The sequence below is a fragment of the Telopea speciosissima genome, unplaced genomic scaffold (genome assembly GCF_018873765.1).
Source record: "Telopea speciosissima isolate NSW1024214 ecotype Mountain lineage unplaced genomic scaffold, Tspe_v1 Tspe_v1.0033, whole genome shotgun sequence".
In the NCBI taxonomy this organism is placed as follows: domain Eukaryota; kingdom Viridiplantae; phylum Streptophyta; class Magnoliopsida; order Proteales; family Proteaceae; genus Telopea; species Telopea speciosissima.
Genome location: NW_025317369.1, coordinates 1 through 21,465, shown reverse-complemented (window position 1 = coordinate 21,465; position 21,465 = coordinate 1). Strand labels below are relative to the sequence as shown.

The 21,465-nt window shown below is 34.5% G+C and overlaps 2 protein-coding genes across 2 annotated transcripts; both read right to left on the bottom strand.

The window, feature by feature from the left end:
* Positions 1 to 12,626: 12,626 nt before the first annotated feature.
* On the bottom strand, positions 12,627 to 13,235 carry LOC122647356. Its single transcript, XM_043840781.1, has one exon. It carries the CDS (start codon positions 13,218 to 13,220, stop codon positions 12,627 to 12,629), a length of 594 nt encoding a protein of 197 aa, XP_043696716.1. The 5' UTR covers positions 13,221 to 13,235.
* Positions 13,236 to 16,668: 3,433 nt separating this feature from the next.
* On the bottom strand, positions 16,669 to 18,908 carry LOC122647360 (protein DMR6-LIKE OXYGENASE 2-like). Its single transcript, XM_043840783.1, has 4 exons — positions 18,690 to 18,908; positions 18,316 to 18,563; positions 17,069 to 17,390; positions 16,669 to 16,980 (listed from the first exon to the last, which is right to left on the bottom strand). Exons 1-4 carry the CDS (start codon positions 18,906 to 18,908, stop codon positions 16,729 to 16,731), a joined length of 1,041 nt encoding a protein of 346 aa, XP_043696718.1. The 3' UTR covers positions 16,669 to 16,728.
* Positions 18,909 to 21,465: the final 2,557 nt, after the last annotated feature.

The window sequence follows — 21,465 nt, the reverse complement described above, 5'->3', positions numbered from 1 at the left end:
TAAGACATCAAAATTAGTCACTTAAAAAAAAAAAGATCAAATCTGTCGACATAACCCCACCTTCTATGTAATGCCCCCAAAACCACCCTAGCGGTTTAGGGACATTGACGGTCAACAAGATCGTTTATGTCAAGAAGATATGAACCGAAGTAGAACCAAAACACAAACACATGTTTAAAATGTATAGATTAAGACTTCAAATAAAGTAGGATAATTAAACTAAGCTATTACAACCTCCAAATTAAGCTTAAAATTCTGAAATAAAGGTTATACTCTCCAAAATTAAATTAAACTCAAACAAATAATAAGTTCTTCTAAAATTGAAAAAAAGTGTAAAGTTTCTAATAGTAGTTGTCATCTTCTACTCCAAATACTTCGTCCTCTTGGACCTCCTCCTCTAGTACATCCTCACATCCAGGCTCGCATTCATAAAGTTGTTTATCTGAAAAGTGGTGAGGCTAAGCTTCGGGAAAAACTTAGCAAGTAAATCCACAACAACTATACAAGTGTGAAAACATACACAAGTAATGCAAAATATAAAGACATACAATAATATGTATAAAAAAAAAAAACAAAACCAAATGATCATAACCATATTTGTTTATCACCACTACCGTAATGAAAAGCATATATGACAACAATTAACAAAAGATATATCGAAAGAACGTAAAATAACAAACACATCATTCTCTAATGGACTAGTTTGAGCTAGTTACCATACACTGATTAAGGCCCTCATGCTAGCAGCGTATGTACTCTAGCTATGATCAACTACAACACCATTGTCCCCTCTCAACATCAAGAAACTAATAGAGAAACTAGTGACCAAACATGCCCCAGACCGAGTCAAAGCCTCCGAAGGTTTTACCAGCAATGCCCTCCTAGAGAGTTTTTTTATCATCACCTCTCTTTCTAGTAGTTCATATAGCTCCAATAAAGGTAAGCCCGTAGCTCAAAACTCACCAACTTATCCTTACCCCAACATATTCACCAATGTCGGTAAGATAAACAATAAAATAACAATCAAGGATTTGCTTATAATTTAAAGTTATACATCCAAGTTCGAAACTTAGGGGTCATGACTCCCCAATTCCACCCTAACACATGCTATCGAAAAGAATGAAAATAAAGTTTGAAAACAATAACTTTCATCAACATATCAATGCATAAAGTGAAGAACAATAATAGGAAAGATTGGACAAAATCTTCGCAATCACTTATCCAACAATAACATCAACGAAAAGTAAAAGGTAAACCCTAAACAAAATCAGATTTTTATGCATCATCCAAAAACATCATGCATTAGATTATAATCATGAAGAATCATTTATAGACCTTCATCATACTATCAACAAATAAGCATTGGATTCATCAGTCTATAAACATGACATTATTAAAAATTTTGCACACATGTGAATTAAATCGTAAGGAAATCACAATTCCTAGCAAACAATCATGTGTGAATAATTTAATTGAGTAAAAGCATGAATGAAATATATTTTTGGCATGATAAATATCAATCTAAAACTAAATTTCAGATTTAAAATAATGTTTCAAAACAAATTTTATATGTAAGAAAATATCAAGTATAATGGTTTAAGATCTACTCACCTTATGCGAAGCGACTAGGGTTTCTATAAGTGACCTCAAATCACTACTTCAATAATGTTGATATATGTCTTTCTAGTTCCGAACCACTTTAATGGAGTCCTATGATTAAGGTAATGATGAAATCAACATTAATATATTGCATAAACTCAGATTTGGGAAACACAGATTTTTGATAGAATGACCTACTTTTAGTAAATCAGTAATATCTCTCTGCTTCAATCTTCGTTTGGTCTGATTCAAGTTGGGTTGTGAATATAAGAGATGAGGCTACGTTTTATCGTGAAATAAGATTTTTTCAATTTGGCTCAAAAAGGGTCAAAATTAGACGTTAAGTTGCTAGTTCTACACAGTCTGAATCTCGTTCTTTTCCTTCCTTTTTCTTCTCTTCCTCTCTGTAGTCCACGAATTTTCCTTTCTCCTTCCTTTTATTTTATAAAGACTTTCTTTCTCCAAGTTTGGGTTTCTGGTCAATTGGAGATTGCCACCTCCCCTTTCCTTATCAATCCATAATACTTTCCTAGCTAAAATATAATACCTCTCAAGTTAGAATCGTGGAAGCCCATTCTAAGCCCTATAAAATTATAAAAATAAAATATTTAATTGCTCCTCTAAAAAGTAGAACCTTAGACCTCTAACAAATTGAATTAAATGGCTAAGCATTAGGCCAGGTTACTAACTATAAATTACTTTCCAAATCAAATTTTATATGTTATAAACAAAACCTTAATTCTACACTTAGGCAAGGAATAATTCAAATTAAGGGTGTTACACTAGGGCACACTACTTACCATGCATGCATGTGTGCACCTCCAGCTAGTCCAAGTTCCTACACTTCAGTTTGTCCTAATCCTGTGTTATGTAAAAAGACTAACTTACCCCTAGTCCAAAATCAGGGTATTACAATTCTCCACCCCTTAACAAAATTTCGTCCTCAAAATTTACATATTTGGATCTCCCCATTATGTCGGGATATTACAATCCACCCTCCTTAAAGAAATTTCACCCTCAAAATTTAAATATATACATCTCTAAACAGTTACGGATACTTGCGTCGAATTTCATCTTCTTTCTCCCACGAAGCCTCTTTGAATATCATGATTCCTCTAGAGAATCATCATAATTAAAATAGTATGGTTATATAGGACTTACCTTTTGTGATCCAACACAAATAGGTGTTTTCTTGAAATTTGAGTCATTCTCTCTGACTGCCCATTAATTATTGGTCAAGACATTATATTTAGAAATTTAACTAATTTACTAAATCAGACTCCCAAAATTCGATTTTGATCAGACTAAATCGATTGACCAATAATATCCAACATGATAACTTGGTTCTTGGTTAAAACGTTGAGTTACTGAGCTGAACCAAAATCAATCCTACTAGTCTTGAACCACTAATGTAATATGCAAACTTGAGTAAATAAATCATTACGTTTCTGGACATTATCTCTATATCTTTATTTATTCAATCATAGACTATATCAGAGGTCCAAAGTAAACTTCGTTATAACTGAACCACTCACACTTGAGTTGGACTAACCAATAAATTGACCCATAATTGAGTTGGTCTTCAACCATTCAAAATTTATCCATATAGAATCACTCAAGCTCAAACCATTCAAGTTCTTTTGTGTGAACCAACCAAAATCATAAATCACCTAATCTCGCATACATGCACCTCACAATATAAGTTAAATTGTTTTTACCTTAGCACGTTGCACTAATAAGTTTTCAAAAATTTTCAGGGTATCACATCCTCTCCTCCTTTAAAAATATTTCGTCCTCAAAATTATGTGTTCCTCAATCTTGGAGGATCCCAAAAGTCTAGGTCTTAACTTGTCCTCCGTACCAGATAAAATTGTTCCCTAAAAAATAATAAACACTAGCATAGTAGGAGGATAATCAATTCATGTCAAGTAAGACATCAAAATTAGTCACTTAAAAAAAAAATTCAAATCTGCCGGCATAACTCCACCTTCTATCTATACTTGACAAGACAAATATACAGTGTCTTCCACAAAAGTTTTCTCAAATGGTAAAGAAAATATATCACTCCCACACAGTTCAAGTCCGCTGCAAAATACCAGAGAGTTTCAGCCTATGTTTAATGTCTCGATGCTCAAAATCCTATGCCACCAGTTTCTAAGTTCAGGATTCACTAAAAGTCATCTCCAATAATTCTCATGTGGTTTCATAATCAATGTTCATCCTCAGTTGGTAGTGATGGGGGATTTTCATCGCTCTGTCTTGCTCTTTACGAAAGCATTATGGCTAAATATAAAAGATTAACAACTCACACCCAAAATTTTAACTCATTAAAATTTCTGTCTCCTCCAATTTTATCCGTTCATAGTAGAAATTAGAAAAATAATACTTTTGAGATTTCAAATCTGATGAAACTAAATTTCTACGAAACTTAACTTAGAGTTTTAAAACATATCTAAAAATCTCCTTAAAAATGTTTTCCTAACCTAGGTTTCTAGCCTGTCCAAAATCAGGTTTCCAAATCTGGCAGATTCTGACCAAACCCTGATAAACAATGTGTAAAGTACTCTCCCTGAATCCAATAGATTCCAACCTTTTTATAGTAGAAACTATATTTATTAAGAAAACTACTATAATATTTTTAAATTAAAATTTCACTTCTAAGTTTCTCTGCTATCACCATCTTTTTCAGCTTCCAGGTTTTGACAGCAACTGTACGATCTGAAATACAAAATTTATTTGACCAAGAAAAACAACCACAAATTAGCTAAGATTTTATGGAGTTTCCCTAGGCATATCTAGGTACTTACAGTAAACATTTCATGTGTAATTTTAATTTCTAAGTGTGTCTAAAATATTGTGCAATTTTGGATTCCTATATAGTGAATTTTGGAATTTTTCTGCTAGTGTTCAAATCCAAAGTTTCAGTGTTTCTAAGTTCTTATGCGTTTGAGTTTAGTATCCTAGGTTCATGTTTCTAGTTCATATCCTATCCTAAGTCAAACCTAGTATGCTCTGATACCACTTTGTCACGCCACCAAAATCACCTTAGCGGTTTAGGGACATTGACGGTCCACAAGATCGTTTATGTCAAGGAGATATGAACCGGGGTAGAACCAAAACACAAACACATGTCTAAAATGTATAGATTAAGACTTCAAATAAAGTAGGATAGTTAAACTAAGCTATTACAACTTTCAAATTAAACTTAAAATTCTGAAATAAATGTTACAATCTCCAAAATAAAATTAAACTCAAACAAATAATAAGTTCTTCTAAAATTCAAAGAAAGTGTAAAGTTTCTAATAGTAGTTGTCATCTTCTACTCCAAATACTTCATCCTCTTGGACCTCCTCCTCTAGTACATCCTCACATCCAGGTTTGCATTCATAAAGTTGTTCATCTGAAAAGTGGTGAGGGTAAGCTTCGGGAAAAGCTTAGCAAGTAAATCCACAACAATATATAGGTGTGAAAACATGCATAAGTAATACAAAATGCAAAGACATACAATAATATGTATATATAGATAAAAAAAAAATAAAAAAAAAAATAAAATGATCATAACCATATTTTCTTATCACCACTACCGTAATAAAAAGTATATATGGGAACAATCAACAAAAGATATATCGAAATAACGTAAAATAACAAACACATCACTCCCTATGGTCAAGGCCCTCATGCTAGCGGCGTATGAACTCCAGTTATGATCAACTACAATACCATTATCCCCTCTCAACATCAAGAAACTAATGGAGAAATTAGTGACCAAACTTGCCCCAGACCGAGTCAAAGCCCTCGAAGGTTTTACCAGCAATGCCCTCCTAGAGAGTTTTTTATCAGCACCACTCTTTCTAGTAGTCTATATAGCTCCAATAAGGGTAAGCCCGTAGCTCAAAAACTTGCCAACTTATCCTTACCCCAACATATTCACCAATGTTGGTAGGATAAACAACAAAATAACAATCAAGGGTTTGTTTATAATTTAAAACTATACATCCAAGTTCAGAACTTGGGGGTCATGACTCTCCAATTCCACCCTAACACATGCTATCGAAAAGAATGAAAATAAAGTTTAAAATTAATAACTTTCATCAACATAGCAATGCATAAAGTGAAAAACAATAATACAGAAGATTGGGCAAAATCTTTGCAATCAATTATCCAACAATAACATCAAAGAAAAGTAAAAAGTAAACCCTAAACAAAATCAGATTTTTATGCATCATCCAAAAACATCATGCATTAGGTTATAATCATGAAGAATCATTCATAGACCTTCATCATACTATCAACAAATAAACATTGGATTCATCAGTCTATAAACATGACATTATTAAAAATTCTGCACACACATATGTGAATTAAATCATAACAAAATCACAATTCCTTGCAAACAAACATGTGTGAACAATTTAATTGAGTAAAAGCATGAATGAAATATGTTTTGGCATGATAAATCTCAATCTAAAACTAAATTCTAGATTTAAAACAATGTTTCAAAACAAATTTTATATGTAAGAAAATATCAAGTATAATGGTTGAAGATCTACTCACCTTGTGCGAAGCAACTAGGGTTTTCATTAGCTACCTCAAATCAATACTTCAATAATGTTGATATATGTCTTCCTAATTCAGAACCACTTTAATGGAGTCCTATGATTAAGGTAATGATGAAATCAACATTAATATATTGCATAAACTCGAATTTAGGAAACACAGATTTTTGACAGAATGACCTACCTTCAGTAAATCAGTGATCTCTCTCTGTTCCGGTCTTCGTTTGGGCTGATTCAATTTGGGATGCAAAGATAAGAGATGAGGGTACTTTTTATCGTGAAATAAGATTTTTTCAATTCGACTTAAAAAAGGGTCAAAATTGGATGCCAAGTTGCTGGTTCTGTATAGTTCAAATCTCCTTCTTCTCCTTCCTTCTTTTTCTTCTTCTCTCTTCTTTTTCTTCTCTTGCTCTCTATAGTACATGAATTTTCCTCTCTTCCTCTGTATCTCTTTCTAAAATTTATGATAAAGGGAATGAGGGTTGAGATTTAGTTATGGGGATTTAATCCTAACAAAAAAGAAGGAGGGAAGAAGCCAATTTTGTCTCTAACTACATTTATTTACTTGCCCTCCAATGAAAATATTTTAAAAGGAATCTTGACTTAAGATTTTTAAATTAAAATTTTAGATTAGGTAATTTAATTTTAGTTAAAATTCCTTTTTTGTTGGGATTTTATTTTATGAAGACTTTCTTTCTCCAAGTTTGGGTTTCGTGCCAATTGGAGATTTCCACCTCGCCTTTCCTTATCAATCCATAATACTTTCCTAGCTAAAATATAAGACCTCCTAAGTTAGAATCATGGAAGTCCATTCTAAGCCCTATAAAATTATAAAAATAAAATATTTAATTGCTCCTCTAAAAAATAGAACCTTAGACCTCTAACAAATTGAATTAAATGTCTAAGCACTAGGCTAAGTTACTAACTATAAATTACTTTCCAAATCAAATTATATATGTTATAAACAAAACCCTAATTCTACACTTAAGCAAGGAATAATTCAAATTAAGGGTGTTACACTAGGGCACACTAATTACCATGCATGCATGTGTGCACCTACAGCTAGTCCAAGTTCCTACACTTCAGCTTACCCTAATCCTGCATTATGTAAAAAGACCAAATTATCCCTAGTCTAAAATCAGGGTATTACATTCTATCTATACTTGATAAGCCAAATATACAGTGTCTTCCAAAAAAGTCTCTTCAAATGGTAAAGAAAATATATCACTCCCACTCCACAGTTCAAGTCCACTGCAAAATACTAGAGAGTCTCAACCTATGTTTAATGTCTCTATGCTCAAAATCCTATGCCACCAGTTTCTAAGTTCAAGATTAAGTAAATGTCATCTCCAATAATTCTCATGTGGTTTCATAATCAATGTTCATTCGCAGCTGATCATGATGGAGGATTTCCATCATTTGGTGGTTGCATGGTTTGGTCCTGTTTTGGCCAAGTACAAAAGATCAACAACTCATACTCCAAAATTGTAACTCATTAAAAAAAAATTTATTTCCTCCAATTCTGTCATTTCATAGTAGAAATTAGGAAAATAATACTTCTGAGATTTCAGATCTGATGAAACCAAATTTCTAAGAAACCTAACTTAGAGTTTTAAAACATATCTAAAAATCCCCTTAAGAATGTCTTCTTAACGCCCCTAAAACCACTCTAGCGGTTTAAGGACATTGACGGTCCACAAGATCATTTATGTCAAGGAGATACGGACCATAGTAGAATCAAAACACAAACACATGTCTAAAATGTATAGATTAAGACTTCAAATAAAGTAGGGTAGTTAAACTAAGTTATTACAACCTCCAAGTTAAACTTAAAATTCTGAGATAAAGGTTACAATCTCCAAAATTAAATTAAACTCAAACAAATTATAAGTTCTTCTAAAATTGAAAGAAAGTGTAAAGTTTTTAATAGTAGTTGTCATCTTCTACTCCAAATGCTTCGACCTCTTGGACCTCCTCCTCTAGTACATCCTCACATCCCGGTTCGCATTCATAAAGTTGTTCATCTAAAAAGTGGTGAGTGTAAGCTTCGGAAAAAGCTTAGCAAGTAAATCCACAACAACTATACAGGTGTGAAAACATGCACAAGTAATACAAAATGTAAAGACATACAATAATATGTATATATAAATCCAAAAAAAAAAAACAAAACAAAATGATCATAACCATATTTGCTTATCACCATTACTGTAATGAAAAGTTTATATGACAACAATCAACGAAAGATATATCGAAAGAACGTAAAGAAACAAACACATCATTCCCTAATGGACTAGTGTGAACTAGTTACCATATACTGGTCAAAGCCCTCATGATAGCGGTGTATGAACTCCAGCTATGATCAACTACAACACCACTGCCCCCTCTCAACATCAAGAAACTAATGGAGAAACTAGTGACCAAACTTGCCCCAGATCGAGTCAAAGTCCCCCAAGGTTTTACCAACAATGCCCTCCTAGAGAGTTTTTTATCATCTCTCTCTTTCTAGTAGTCCATATAACTCCAATAAGGGTAAGCCTGTAGCTCAAAAGCTCGCCAACTTATCCTTACCCCAACATATTCACCAATGTCGGTAAGGTAAACAACAAAATAACAATCAAGGGTTTACTTATAATTTAAAGCTATACATCCAAGTTTGGAACTTAGGGGTCATGACTTCCCAATTCCACTCTAACGCGGGCTATTGAAAAGAATGAAAATAAAGTTTGAAAATAGTAACTTTCATCAACATATCAATGCATAAAGTGAAGAACAATAATAGAGAAGATTGGGTAAAATCTTCGCAATCACTTATCCAACAATAATATCAATGAAAAGTAAAAGGTAAACCCTAAACAAAATCAGATTCTTTTGCCTCATCCAAAAACATCATGCATTAGGTTATAATCATGAAGAATCATTCATAGACCTTCATCATACTATCAACAAATAAGCATTGGATTCATTAGTCTATAAACATGACATTATTAAAAATTCTACACACACATATGTGAATTAAATTATAAAGAAATCACCATTCCTTGCAAGCAATCATGTGTGAACAATTTAATTGAGTAAAAGCACGAATGAAATATGTTTTTGGCATGATAAATCTCAATCTAAAACTAAATTTCAGATTCAAAACAATGTTTCAAAACAAATTTTATATGTAAGAAAATATCAAGTATAATGGTTGAAGTTCTACTCACCTTATGTGAAGCAATTAGGGTTTCTATAATTGACCTCAAATCAATGTTTTAATAATGTTGATATAGTCTTCCTAATTCAGAACCACTTTAATGGAGTCCTATGATTAAGGTAATGATGAAATCAACATCATTATATTGCATAAACTCGGATTTAGGAAACACAAATTTTTGACAGAATGATCTACCTTCAATAAATCAGCGATATCTCTTTGCTCCGATCTTCGTTTGGGTTGATTCAAGTTAGGTTGCAAAGATAAGAGATGGGGATACATTTTATTGGGAAATAAGATTTTTCCAATTCAACTCTGAAATTGGTCAAAATTGAATGTCAACTTGCTGATTCTACACAGTCCGAATCTCCTTCTTCTCCTTCCTTCTATTTCTTCTCTCTTCTCCTTCTTCTCTTCCTCTCTATAGTCCACGAATTTTCCTCTCTCTCTCTCTCTCTCTCTCTCAAATTTATGATAAAAGGAATGAGAATTGGGATTTAGTTATGGGAATTTAATCCTAACAAGAAAGAAGGTGGGAAGAATCTAATTTTGTTTCTAACTGCATCTATTTATTTGCCCTCCAATGAAAATATTTTAAAAGGAATCTTGACTTAAGATTTTTAAATTAAAATTTTAGATTAGGTAATTTAATTTTAGCTAGAATTTCTTTTTTTGTTGAGATTTTATTTTATGAAGACTTTCTTTTTTCAAGTTTGAGTTTCCAACCAGTTGGAGATTGCCACCTCACCTTTCCTTATCAATCCATAATACTTCCCTAGCTAAAATCTAAGCCTCCCAAGTTAGAATCATGGAAGCCCTTCTAAGTCCTATAAAATTATAAAAAAAAATATATTTAATTGCACCTATAAAAAATAGAACCTTAGACCTCTAACAAATTGAATTAAATGTCTAAGCACCAGGCTAGATCACTAACTATGAATTATTTTCCAAATCAAATTATATATGTTATAAATAAAACCCTAATTCCACACTTGGGCAAGGAATAAACTCAAAATGAGGGTGTTACACTAGGGCACACTACTTACCATACATGCATGTGTGAACTTCCAACTAGTCCAAGTTCCTACACTTCAGCTTGCCCTAATCTTGCATCAGATAAAAAGATCAAATTACCCTTAGTCCAAAATCATGGTATTACATGTACTCCTTTTGTATGAATTTGAATATTATTACAGGTGACATTGTAGTGACATGAGCTACTTATTACATCGGCATATGAATTCCTATCTAAGAGGTTGATTACAGAACTTTGAATTCCTCAATTGCTATTTCTCGAGGATTGACGACACTCATCAAGAAAATGCATATAGTTAAGAAAAGTAATTTGGATTCAATAGTTTGAGAATCAAGTAACTCTTTCGTTTTGGTTGAAGTAGAATATCACCCTACTGTAACTACTGCAGTCCTCGGAGGGGTTTCCTCGGTCTTATGGCGACAAAATTGTCTTTGATGGATTATGGAGTATCATTTTGATACAACATCATGAGAGATTGGGATCATGCTTCATAAAAATGGAGTCACCACCTAGGATTAGGGCCTAGGACCCAATGGGTGTAGCCTTATCCGGGGTGAGTGAAAATGGGCTCCGTGATTCTGTATGGTCTGGTCAGAGATTATGGGTAAGTTGTCGGGTTACGAGTGTGGGAAAGTATTAGCACCCCACTCCCCCGGTTAAACCGATCTTTCTACTAGATACAATATTTCAAAAATTCTCGCTTAATAATGTGTTCTATACCAATATGTAAGGCTAGATTATGATGCATCAAACATGACAAAGAAAGGAAAAAGTCATTTATTATGTACACTAAAGTGAACTACTTTAATGATCTACATTGTGTCAAAAATGGTAATAAGGAAAGAGACAAATAACTGTCAAGCAATAAAAGAAATGAATGAAAATGTACCAAATGCGAAATATGCGATGTCTAACGGCTCAGGTGGACACGGATGATCGGCTTACCTCTCTCTTGTCAGAAAAAGTAAGGGCTATATGAGATAGATTTCGTTACTCAGACTTTTGGCAGAATAACGGTTGTACATGGGATTCTCGTTATCTGTATACAGACAGAATAACGGTTGAAATAAAGGCTTCTTCGTTATCTGTATGCAAACAGAATAACGGCAGGGAAAAATAGTTAGTAGGATCACTTCTTAGGCAGGGTAATCGATGGATCTACCCATTGCTATCGCCAGAATGATTCCCTACTCTCACAAAAGACAAATTAGGGAAAATGACCATTTCTTCCTTGCTTTTGGGTAATCGAAAGATCTACCCGAGGCTTAGGAGAGTCCTCCCTCAAAATCACTCCAACTTGGCTTCAAAGAGGGAAAATGGGAGTCACCAAAATGAGGCAGAAAAATAAACATGGCATCGTGAAAAAGTAAACGTCAGCATGGTGACGTCATCCATGGCGCCGTGGAATTAAAGGACTTGGATTGGGAATCAAATTGCAAGGTTTGTACTGTATAAAAAGGGCGCACCCAGTGCACGAAGCTCCGGCCACTATGGGGTATGGAGAGGGTCATAATGTATGCAATCTTACGACTACTTAGCAGAGAGGTTGTTTTTAGAGACTCAAACTCGTGACCACTTGGTCACAATGGAGCAACCTAACGGTTGCACCAAGGTTGTTACGGTATATCTTCTCTTATTCTTAGTAGAAGATTGAATCAATTTTCGGACGTAGACGATATTTGAACCAGATAAGTCTCGTCTCTTGTATGTATGCTTGATTTACTTTCCTGTGCCCGTTGATCGTGTGCATTCATTTTTATGTTTCATATACAATTTCATAAGGTGTTCAGGTCGGAAAAACATCGCCCCATTCCCCCCCCCCCTCACGAGCTTCTCTTTTCAATAAGAGCTTTCTTCTAAGCTGTTTGCTGCTGAATTTTTCCCCTGAGATAGCAGCTTCCAAAAAACAGAGTCGATAAAGAAGTCCTAAGAAATCAAAGCCGCTTGAACAGGATACCTTTAAAATGACAAGGTTTAATTTCTGCTTTCCTTAGGGGAATTTTTTTTTTTATTTTTTATTTTTTTGTACCATTAAGAAATAGATTTCCATTTCTAAAAACATACAAATTGTTTCTGAATGTATCGAATGAAAGAGTATGGAATTCTAATATACTGAGAACTCAAATAACAAATAGACCATTCCCATACACAGATTACAGAGATAACCGTGAGGGAATAAAACAACAACAAACCTATAAAAAATATAGATTTAAATCCATAAAAGATGATAGACCAAAATTCACATCCCTCCAAGCAATTTGTTGCCAATCTTATTCGAAACGTAAGCATCAACTGTTGCAAACTCAATCTCCACCGTAGAAAGATTCTCTCCGCTCCAATCCCTCAAAAACACACATGCAAGTTTCTTCATAACCTGAAGTAGGATACCATGATTAGCCAAATCGACCAAACCATAACTCACAAGCCGTCGATCATCAAGAACCGAAGTAGCTAATGTTGGCAGATCAACTATGTTTCGACATTGAAGCCCATAATCCCTCTCAAGCAAAGCAACATTCTCTTTGATTCCAACACCCACTAGGGAAACATCAGGTAAATGAAGGAAATTGAAAAGGAAATCAGGGATTGTACCAAATTTTAAAAGCCTTATTATGAGACAGAAAGACCCATAAGCCAATTTCAAAACTGAAACCTTGTTTACAGATTCAATTGGTTTGCATTCGACGTCTAAACCCACCACGTACTTTGAATCTGTGCCTTTGCCAACGTATGACCAGAGCTCTTCAATGCCAGCCCTTAAAGCGATTTCTGTGTCTTCCACTCTGGGCTTAACTTTGATGCCCTGTACCTTAACTTCAAGGTGTCCGGTCATCTCCAAGAAGCAAAGCTTTGGGCTTGAGATTAGGACACAGGAAGAGAAGCTTACTAGGAAGGCTACGGAGGTGGAGAAGTTAGTTGGAGAAGGAATCGTTTTAACGATTCGAAGTTCGAATTCCAAAATCGTACGTGCGCAAGGGGGTTTCGTTGACCTCTGGCCTGAACTTGGGGTAGCCAAACGAAGACGAATAAGAAGAAAGAACACAAGTTTTGGGTAGAGAGAGGTTGCTGATTTTTCTCAGCAACAAAAGCATCAATGAGATTTATAAGTTGGAATTGTCAAGGTTTAGGGAGGCCCTTGATAAATTGTTTTCAATATCAGCTCTCCCGAATGGATAGGCCTGATGTTGTTTTCTTAGTAGAAACGAAATGCAGCCGGAGTTGCTTGGATACTATAAGAAGACGTCTTTATTTGGATCATTTATTTAATGTTGATCCAATTGGTTTTTCTGGTGGTTTATTACTGCTTTGGCGGGATTCTATTAATTTTCAAATATTATCTTCCTTTGATTGCATCTTGGATTTTTTGATCCTGATGGTCTGGCAAATTCCTTTTTCTTAAGTTGTGTCTAGGGGTGCAAGTTTGGCCCTGTCGGCCCAAATCCGCCCTGACCCGTCCTGAGCCCGAACAGGGCCTGGGTTGAGATATCTGGCCCTGAGGGCGGGTCAGAGCTGAAAATTTCTGACCCTGAGTCAAGGTCAGGTCGGATTAGGGTTGAGGCCTCAAGCTAAGCTTGGCCCGACCCGGCCCGACCCTGATTTAAGTTATATTATAAAATATATATTGATATAATATATACATTATAAACTTTAAATGTCACCTACATTTTTTTTATATAATATATTATATATGAAGACAATAACTGATATAATTCTTTTTATTATAGTGTTATTTTATGTAAAATTGATAAGGTTCTCTCCGGACCATTCCAACCCATGCATTTCTTTCCCCTACCCCATGATCAGGGCCAATCAGGGTCAGCCCGGCCCGACCCTGAGGGCGGGTCAGGGTTGGATTTTTTTGGCCCTGAGTTAGGGTAGGGTCGGGTCTGGGCCTAGCTAAGGGGACTTAGGGTTGGGCTAGGGTTCTGCAAAGCCCGGCCTAACCCGACCCTGTTGCAGCCCTAGTTGTGTCTATGGGGATCCAAACAAATTTCTTCGGTATAAAGTCTGGATTGATTGGTCTCTATGGGCACTTCTAGGAATTCTACTTGGCTTTTATTTGATGATTTTAATTCCCATCTTACTTGGCAGGAAAAACAAGGTGGGTCTAAATATTGGATTCCTCTAGCAATAGGGATCTTTCTTTGGTGGAAAAGATTGGATGGGTTGGTGATTGAGTTTCAATAAGAAACTCAATATTCCTTGCCCATGTGTGCTACCAATTTGGGAGTGAGAGGGAAAATCACATATATTTATGAGATTGTCAAAATTCAAGAAGCACTCTCTCATCCTTGGAAAATCGGTGGAGCACTTCCCTTCCTAGAACCGTTCTCTCTTCCTCTCCCTCTCTTGGTGTTTGATCTTGGAGAAAGCTTGGGTTTTTTTGAAAACCCTTGTGTGTGGAGGAATTGGCTTGATTGTGTGGGAATGCCATGCTTTGCGTAGTACGTAGAATGACAAAGAAAGGGCTATCATCGGTTGTAGATCTTGCATCTGTGAGACTCTAGGTAACCAGCGATCCCCCTATTATTTTAGATAATTTAATAGCATTCTCCATTGATAGAATCAATCCTACCACGCTTCTGTGGATCTATGTTAATCGCCTTCATCAAGATCAAACAGTAAAGCTATGCAAGACTTTAAAAATATGATGGATGCATGTACTCTTATGGATCTAAGGTGTCATGGACCTACATATACTTGGACCAATAGGTGTTCGGGTGATGCAAATATTAAAATCCGCCTTGATAGAACCCTACGTAATAACATGTGGCATACTACTTTTCTAGATGCTTCAATTTTTTTGCAAACCTGGTATTGGCTCTGATCATTCACCATTGATAATTGATATGGATGGTGGACGATTTAGAGGGCGTAGACCTTTCTGGTTTGAATCAATTTGGTTTAAACACCAAAGATGTCAAACTATTGCTTCTTTAGCATGGTCGATCTTCTATATGTTTGGGTGATCCTCCGTCTATTCTTCATCAGAAGTTGCAATTCTGCAAAGATTATTATATAAGGTGGAATAAAGAGGTATTTGGGAATGTTCAGAATAAAATTAAGTCCCTCGTTCAATCTATTAACCAATTGCAGCAATTACCTCTAACAGATGATATTAATTCTCAAAATCTTACTCTAAAGAGTGCTCTCGATGACGAATTATCTAGTGAGGAGGAATTATGGAGACAAAAGTCACATATTACATGGCTAACTGAAGGAGATAAAAATAATCGTTTCTTCCATGCATCTACATTGCAGCGCCGAAGTTATAATTGGATCCTTCGTCTTAAATTACCAACTGGTGGTTGGACCGAATCAGATTTTGTTATCTATAATAAAGTATTATCTCATTTCAATAAAATTTTTCAATCTGATGCTATTGATCAATTATCTTTGGATACTACTCTTGAATGTTGTGTTCTATTCCTAGTGGTGATCCTTAATAAAACTACTAGGTGTGAGTGTATCTTAATCACTTGGGTTAATGTTGATCCCTGAATAAATTTTAAGAGAATTTGAGTTTAGTGAAAAGCCAAGTGTTATATTGGGAGTGGACATAGGCAGGTTATTGAACCAATAAAAATCTTTTGTATGTAAATTGTCTCTCCTCTCCTTACTATTTCTTTTGGATTGCATCTTTGCACAACTCATCTTCTTGGGTCACATTTTATTTTGGGTATTTCAGTGATTAATTTGAAAGAGATTTTTATATTCCAATTCACCCCTCTTGGGTTGTCTTGATCCTAACAATATTTTGGAGTCGTATTCTGAAAATATGCATTATGATAATCATAGGATTTTCATCCTCTCAAGTGCAGTGCATTACCAGTGCACAACACTTAAGAATCTTATCGTAAAAACATGGGCAGGGGTATCTTTTATCCTTTCAAGTGTTGGGTGGATGATTGGATACTTAAGTGCAGTGCACTGCGATGATAAATTTCCATAATCATATGAACAATATCCCCCCAATACTATCCCTAGTTGTGAACACTTCAGATATAATTTTAAAAGAAGACATCGCACATAAAATGATAATGCAAATTAATTTTGCTAAACATACTTTAAATTGGATTTGGTGGATACACATTATTCAACACCCTGTGCTACCACTAAGGGTATCTCCGACACCACAGCAATGGCGACGGTGCGAAAAATGGTATCATTCACATAGGGCCCACATGGCTAGAAAGAAAAATAATGATAAAGAAAACCCATATCATTGGGTGTACAATACATTAGATTTATGGGAAACTTTTTCCCCTTACATATTTTTAAAATAAGTATGCTAAGTAGTATTGTAATTCACACAAAATCCTGTAAGGATTATCAAACATCTAAGTTGTAGAAGCTCTAAACATATCTAAGCACTTCCCTGTGGCAAGTCCTCGATTCCAAAACTTGTTGTAATACTCTCCATAAGTAAAGCTTCTATAGAGGGAAGGGTGCTCTTTGTCCACTAGCTCCTCTGCAGGTTTGATCACAGCATCAGGTGATGGGCAATAGAAAGTTGGGATAGAGATTCTATCATTGTTGCAGTTCACCACAGCTCTATGGAGCACACTTTTATACCTTCCATTACTGAGCACCTAAACATGAAAAATAAATAAATTTAGAATTCTTCTACGGTAAAAGGAATTGAAGCTAATGGAAATTAGAATATATTTTGTTTGTCACCTCAATTTGATCACCAATGTTGATAATGAAGGTATTCGGAGTTGGCTTGATGGGTACCCACTTGCTGTTTCTAAGGACTTGCAAACCGGGAATATCGTCTTGCAAAAGAATGGTAATTACATTCGGGTCGGTATGGATGGGTAATCCGTAAGTAAGCTCCGGTTGAGGACATGGTGGATAATAATTGATGGCCATGTGTTGTGAATGTTTATGTAATGCCTTGTCTATGTAATCACTTTGTAAGCCTAAGCTCTCTGAAATTGCTTCCAGCAATCTTAATGCAAGGCCTCTCACATTTGTGCAGTATTGAGCCACATCTTCCCTGTTGAATGAAAAAATGATTAGATTGACAAAATAAGGATTTTATTTATTAAGAAAGTGTTTTTATTCATGTTTTTTTATTTTTTTATGTTTTTGAAATTAAAATTATATCTTATAGTTTAATTCACAATTCCAGTGAAAAATAACTTTTAAAAACTAAATAAAAAATAGAAAGTACCTAAAAATAAAAACAGTTTTATTGCTTTTTTTTTGTTTTTAATTTTAATTTGAAAGAGATAGACAATGCAAATGCTTTTAGAAAGAATCTATTACATGGACAACAATACCCACTTAAAATTTTAAATTAGCTATATACTCTTAAATTATTTTTATTATAATAATATCAAATAATAATGAATAATTTAAAAAAAAATCAACTTATAAAAGAAAAATATACGTAAAACACCTACTCATTTACTACCTTTCACATGGTAGACTGTAGATAGTGAAACCTATTGATCCCTTTCATTGACCTTTGTATGTATTCCTTAATAAAGAAAATTATAGGGAAATAATTAAGGGTTTTTAGCGTAATATTATGTTTGGAAATGTACAAACGTGGAAACTCAATATAAGAAAAGTAATATTTACACAATATTAGGTTAACAAGGGTAATTCCAGTGAGACAACTCCAATCACCAGTCTGCCCCGTATACTTTTTGTCCCTTAGCTCCGTTAGTGCTTAAATATGTCACATGTCAAATTTGGGAGTCTATCTCAATCATATATCCCATTTTGTATGAGATTCTTTGATTTTTTTTGGTCAAAGTTTTCTATTTTTAAAAAATAAAAAATAAAAAAATATAGAAGGTTAACTGATAATGCATGCTATGTGACAAAAAACATAGCAACAAAATGTGACAAAAAACAGTGACAGAGGAATATTAAAGGTAAATTTAGGTGTAAGGACAAAAATGGAATTTTACCTAAAAGAAGGAGGATTAGATGGCCATTCATGCACATAATCTTCAAGAGGGTAACAATGAAGTCTCAAAAAATCTCTCCAATTTGCAACTTTTTCTGTCTTCACATTGAAACTTGTTGAGAGCCTCACAGTCTTGGAAGGATCTGTGGAGTAGATTTTCATCCTCTCTCTTTCTGGCAATTGGAAGAACTCCTTTGATACCCTTAACATGTTATCAATCATCCTCTCCGGTATCCCATGGTTCTTCACCTACAAACATTTTATGCATCGGGTCATATTGGATGGATACATATGGTTCGACCCATAGACCCGCACCCACTAATATAAAAAACTAGCTTGTAATGACCCAATAAACTTAAAATGATGTATATATACCTGAAAGAAACCATCATGTTGACATGCTTGACCAATCTCTTTAACAATGTTAGAGTGGTTAGGACCATTAAGGCCGTGGAGATCAATGACAGGAATCGATTGTTCTGATGATTGAACATTGAGAAGATTCGGACGATCAGAAATGGGTCGGACATAATTCAAGGGGACATGGCTTATGCCCGACGAAAGATCAGTTAATAATACCTTTGTGGTAACCATTTAGGGTATGGGTTTGAAGAAGAGTCTAAATTGGATCTCAAACTATTGTGTTTGCTTCGTGTGTATGAAATGAAGGAGATCACAATGATGAAGATAGAATGAATTGAAGTACTCTTAGCTATATAGTGTCTTTATATTGCTTCTGACTAATGTGTGAATTCATTCTTATATTTAGCATCTCTGCTCGTGTAACATGCCTTATTATCTTTAAAATGACATAACAAGGGATGATATCACATTGTCACTAAGAGTGATCAGGCTTATAAGTAGGTTGGTAGGCAGGTAGGTAGCTATGTCCTTGCATGCCATATTTCCATGTTGACTTCCAAAATGAAGCATGATGTGTTACTGTTATTGCTGCTTAAGTTTTGCTTTCTCTAACGACTAGGGTCAACAAAATTTGGTTTGAAACTTTGACCGGTTTAGATGGTTGGACCATCACTAGGTATCTCAGTCCATTAATTTGAGGGATATATCTTTGACTAAGTCTGAACTTTAAAATCAAAGAAAAGCATTTGGAGTTGGTTAGAATGGTTTTTGGATGAACCATTAATGCTTGAATTATCTCACCAATGCAACCTTCATTATTAGGGGAATAAAATATGAAACGACTGATTCAAACTTGAAAGCTTCACCTTTAATTGTGGTTCATATTTATTTATGTGAAAATCTTATTATAACAGAAAATGATGGACTAAAGAAATTGTAATCTTACCTTTTTGTCTTTTAAGATAATACTATTTTTTTTTTAATGAGGGTAAATTCGGTTATTTCACATAATTAAATATTGAATTAAATAACTTTCAATTTTTGGAAAACCTTTTTTTTTAAACTTTGCATTATATATATTTTGGGAATAAAATAAGGGGCAATTAAAGGAATGTTACATTTTCTTAGTTCACCACTTTGTTGACAAGTTGCACCCTCTAATTATTCCGTTCTTGGTAGACTTGAATTTTGACCATCAACCTTAAGTTTGTATATATCCTTCATGATAAATAGTAACTGTAAACGCCAACTTTAAATTATTCGGGTTAAAAAAAAAAAAACTCCACCTTTAAATTTATGCATATGCTTAAGTGAGAGAGTTTCCCACGACGTCCAAGTACTAATTCAGGCATATGGGAAACCCCATAACAAATTGTAAATAAGGGGTTTTGAAGGAGAAAGAAAGAGTATATGGGGCCCTCATTGTTTTTGAGAGGGCGTGTGAAAGAACCCGCACCCAAATGACATGTGGATCTTTCTCCTTATACTTAATTATCCCCTCCCTATTAAATTGGAAGTTTGAACCCTAACGCTAAGTTAGTGGTGATAGTGACTTAACAAACTATTAAATTTTCTTTAAATAAGTAATTTCATTTTTTCAGGTTGTTAAATGAATCGTTCTAATTTGCAAATCACACAAAATCTCAAAGAAAAATAAGTGTTTCACTGCATTAAAAAAAGTTTATTCTTATAATGTCAGGTCATTCATTTGATATTTAAGATTCCTTAATTGCTTGAATTCTCATTACAATTTCAAACAGTACCTTTGCTTGTTACTTCTTTCATTTGTTTTCCCACCAATATAATGTCATGAAGACCATTTAATTGACTTTTTTTTTTACCCCAAAATCTCTTTCTACCTCTTTGTTAGCTTTTAAGACCTTTCAAAATGCCATTTTTTTCTCCAAAGTCCAACTTCACCTAACTTTTAGATGTTTTTGAGATCCTCCTTGTGCCTTTACAAGTAAGGGGCCTGGGAGTTTAGAGGTTTAGGGTTTTAGAATTTAGGGCCCAACGTTAGGGTCTTAGGCAATTGGTGCAACTTAGCCAAGTGCAAAGTAGGCTAGAGATGATGATATTTGACCTTAGTACCAGATTTTTAGGAGTATAATGGGACAGGGCCAATAATTAATATTCAAGGAATGAGTTTTGAATTTGACAATTACCCATTGACCAGATGATAAAACATGAACATAATCACATACGTGTTGTTGTGTGACGAACATCACTTGTTTTACATTTCCATGTCCGAACAACAATCTTAACCTTGAAATATAATAAACTATGATAATTGGTAATGGATATTAATAGTTTGACTGAAAATGGAAAGTTTAGACAAGTGTGTTGAAGGTGGTGTAGAAAAGAGTTCCTATAGTGATTAATTACCATAGCTTTGTATAAAAACCTGGGGAAAAAAAACTGTGTCCGGGAGTGTGGCCTACACCAACATTCCCATTAGTCTATTTCTCTCCCCACTATATGAAAAGACACCTCTATCCCTTTGTTTTGAGGAGGAGAGAGATAGACATATGAGAGTGTTGCCATACGCCGCCACAACCTAAGACAAAAAACTGCTTCCCATAAAAAATATACGGTGAAGCAGTCTAGGTAAATTGGATTATGTAATGTCTCCATTGTGGGGTTCTTTTCACATCATAGTTAATGGCAATATTGTATAATTTGTCAAATCCTAGCAGAAAAGAATTTCCCCGTGGGTGTAGGACAACTGGATCAAATTAAAAAAAAAAAAAAATCTTATCTTTAGAATGACGTTACAAGGGATGATATC

What these genes read in the sequence shown, in the direction of transcription:
- LOC122647356 (XM_043840781.1), bottom strand. Translation starts at nt 13,220, where the DNA reads ATGACCGGACACCTTGAAGTTAAGGTACAGGGCATCAAAGTTAAGCCC.
- LOC122647360 (XM_043840783.1), bottom strand. Translation starts at nt 18,908, where the DNA reads ATGGTTACCACAAAGGTATTATTAACTGATCTTTCGTCGGGCATAAGC. An exon ending in AACATGATGGTTTCTTTCAG is followed by an intron (nt 18,564 to 18,689) that starts GTATATATACAT and finishes AAATGTTTGTAG; the next exon opens with GTGAAGAACCATGGGATACC. An exon ending in ACATTGGTGATCAAATTGAG is followed by an intron (nt 16,981 to 17,068) that starts GTGACAAACAAA and finishes TTTCATGTTTAG; the next exon opens with GTGCTCAGTAATGGAAGGTA.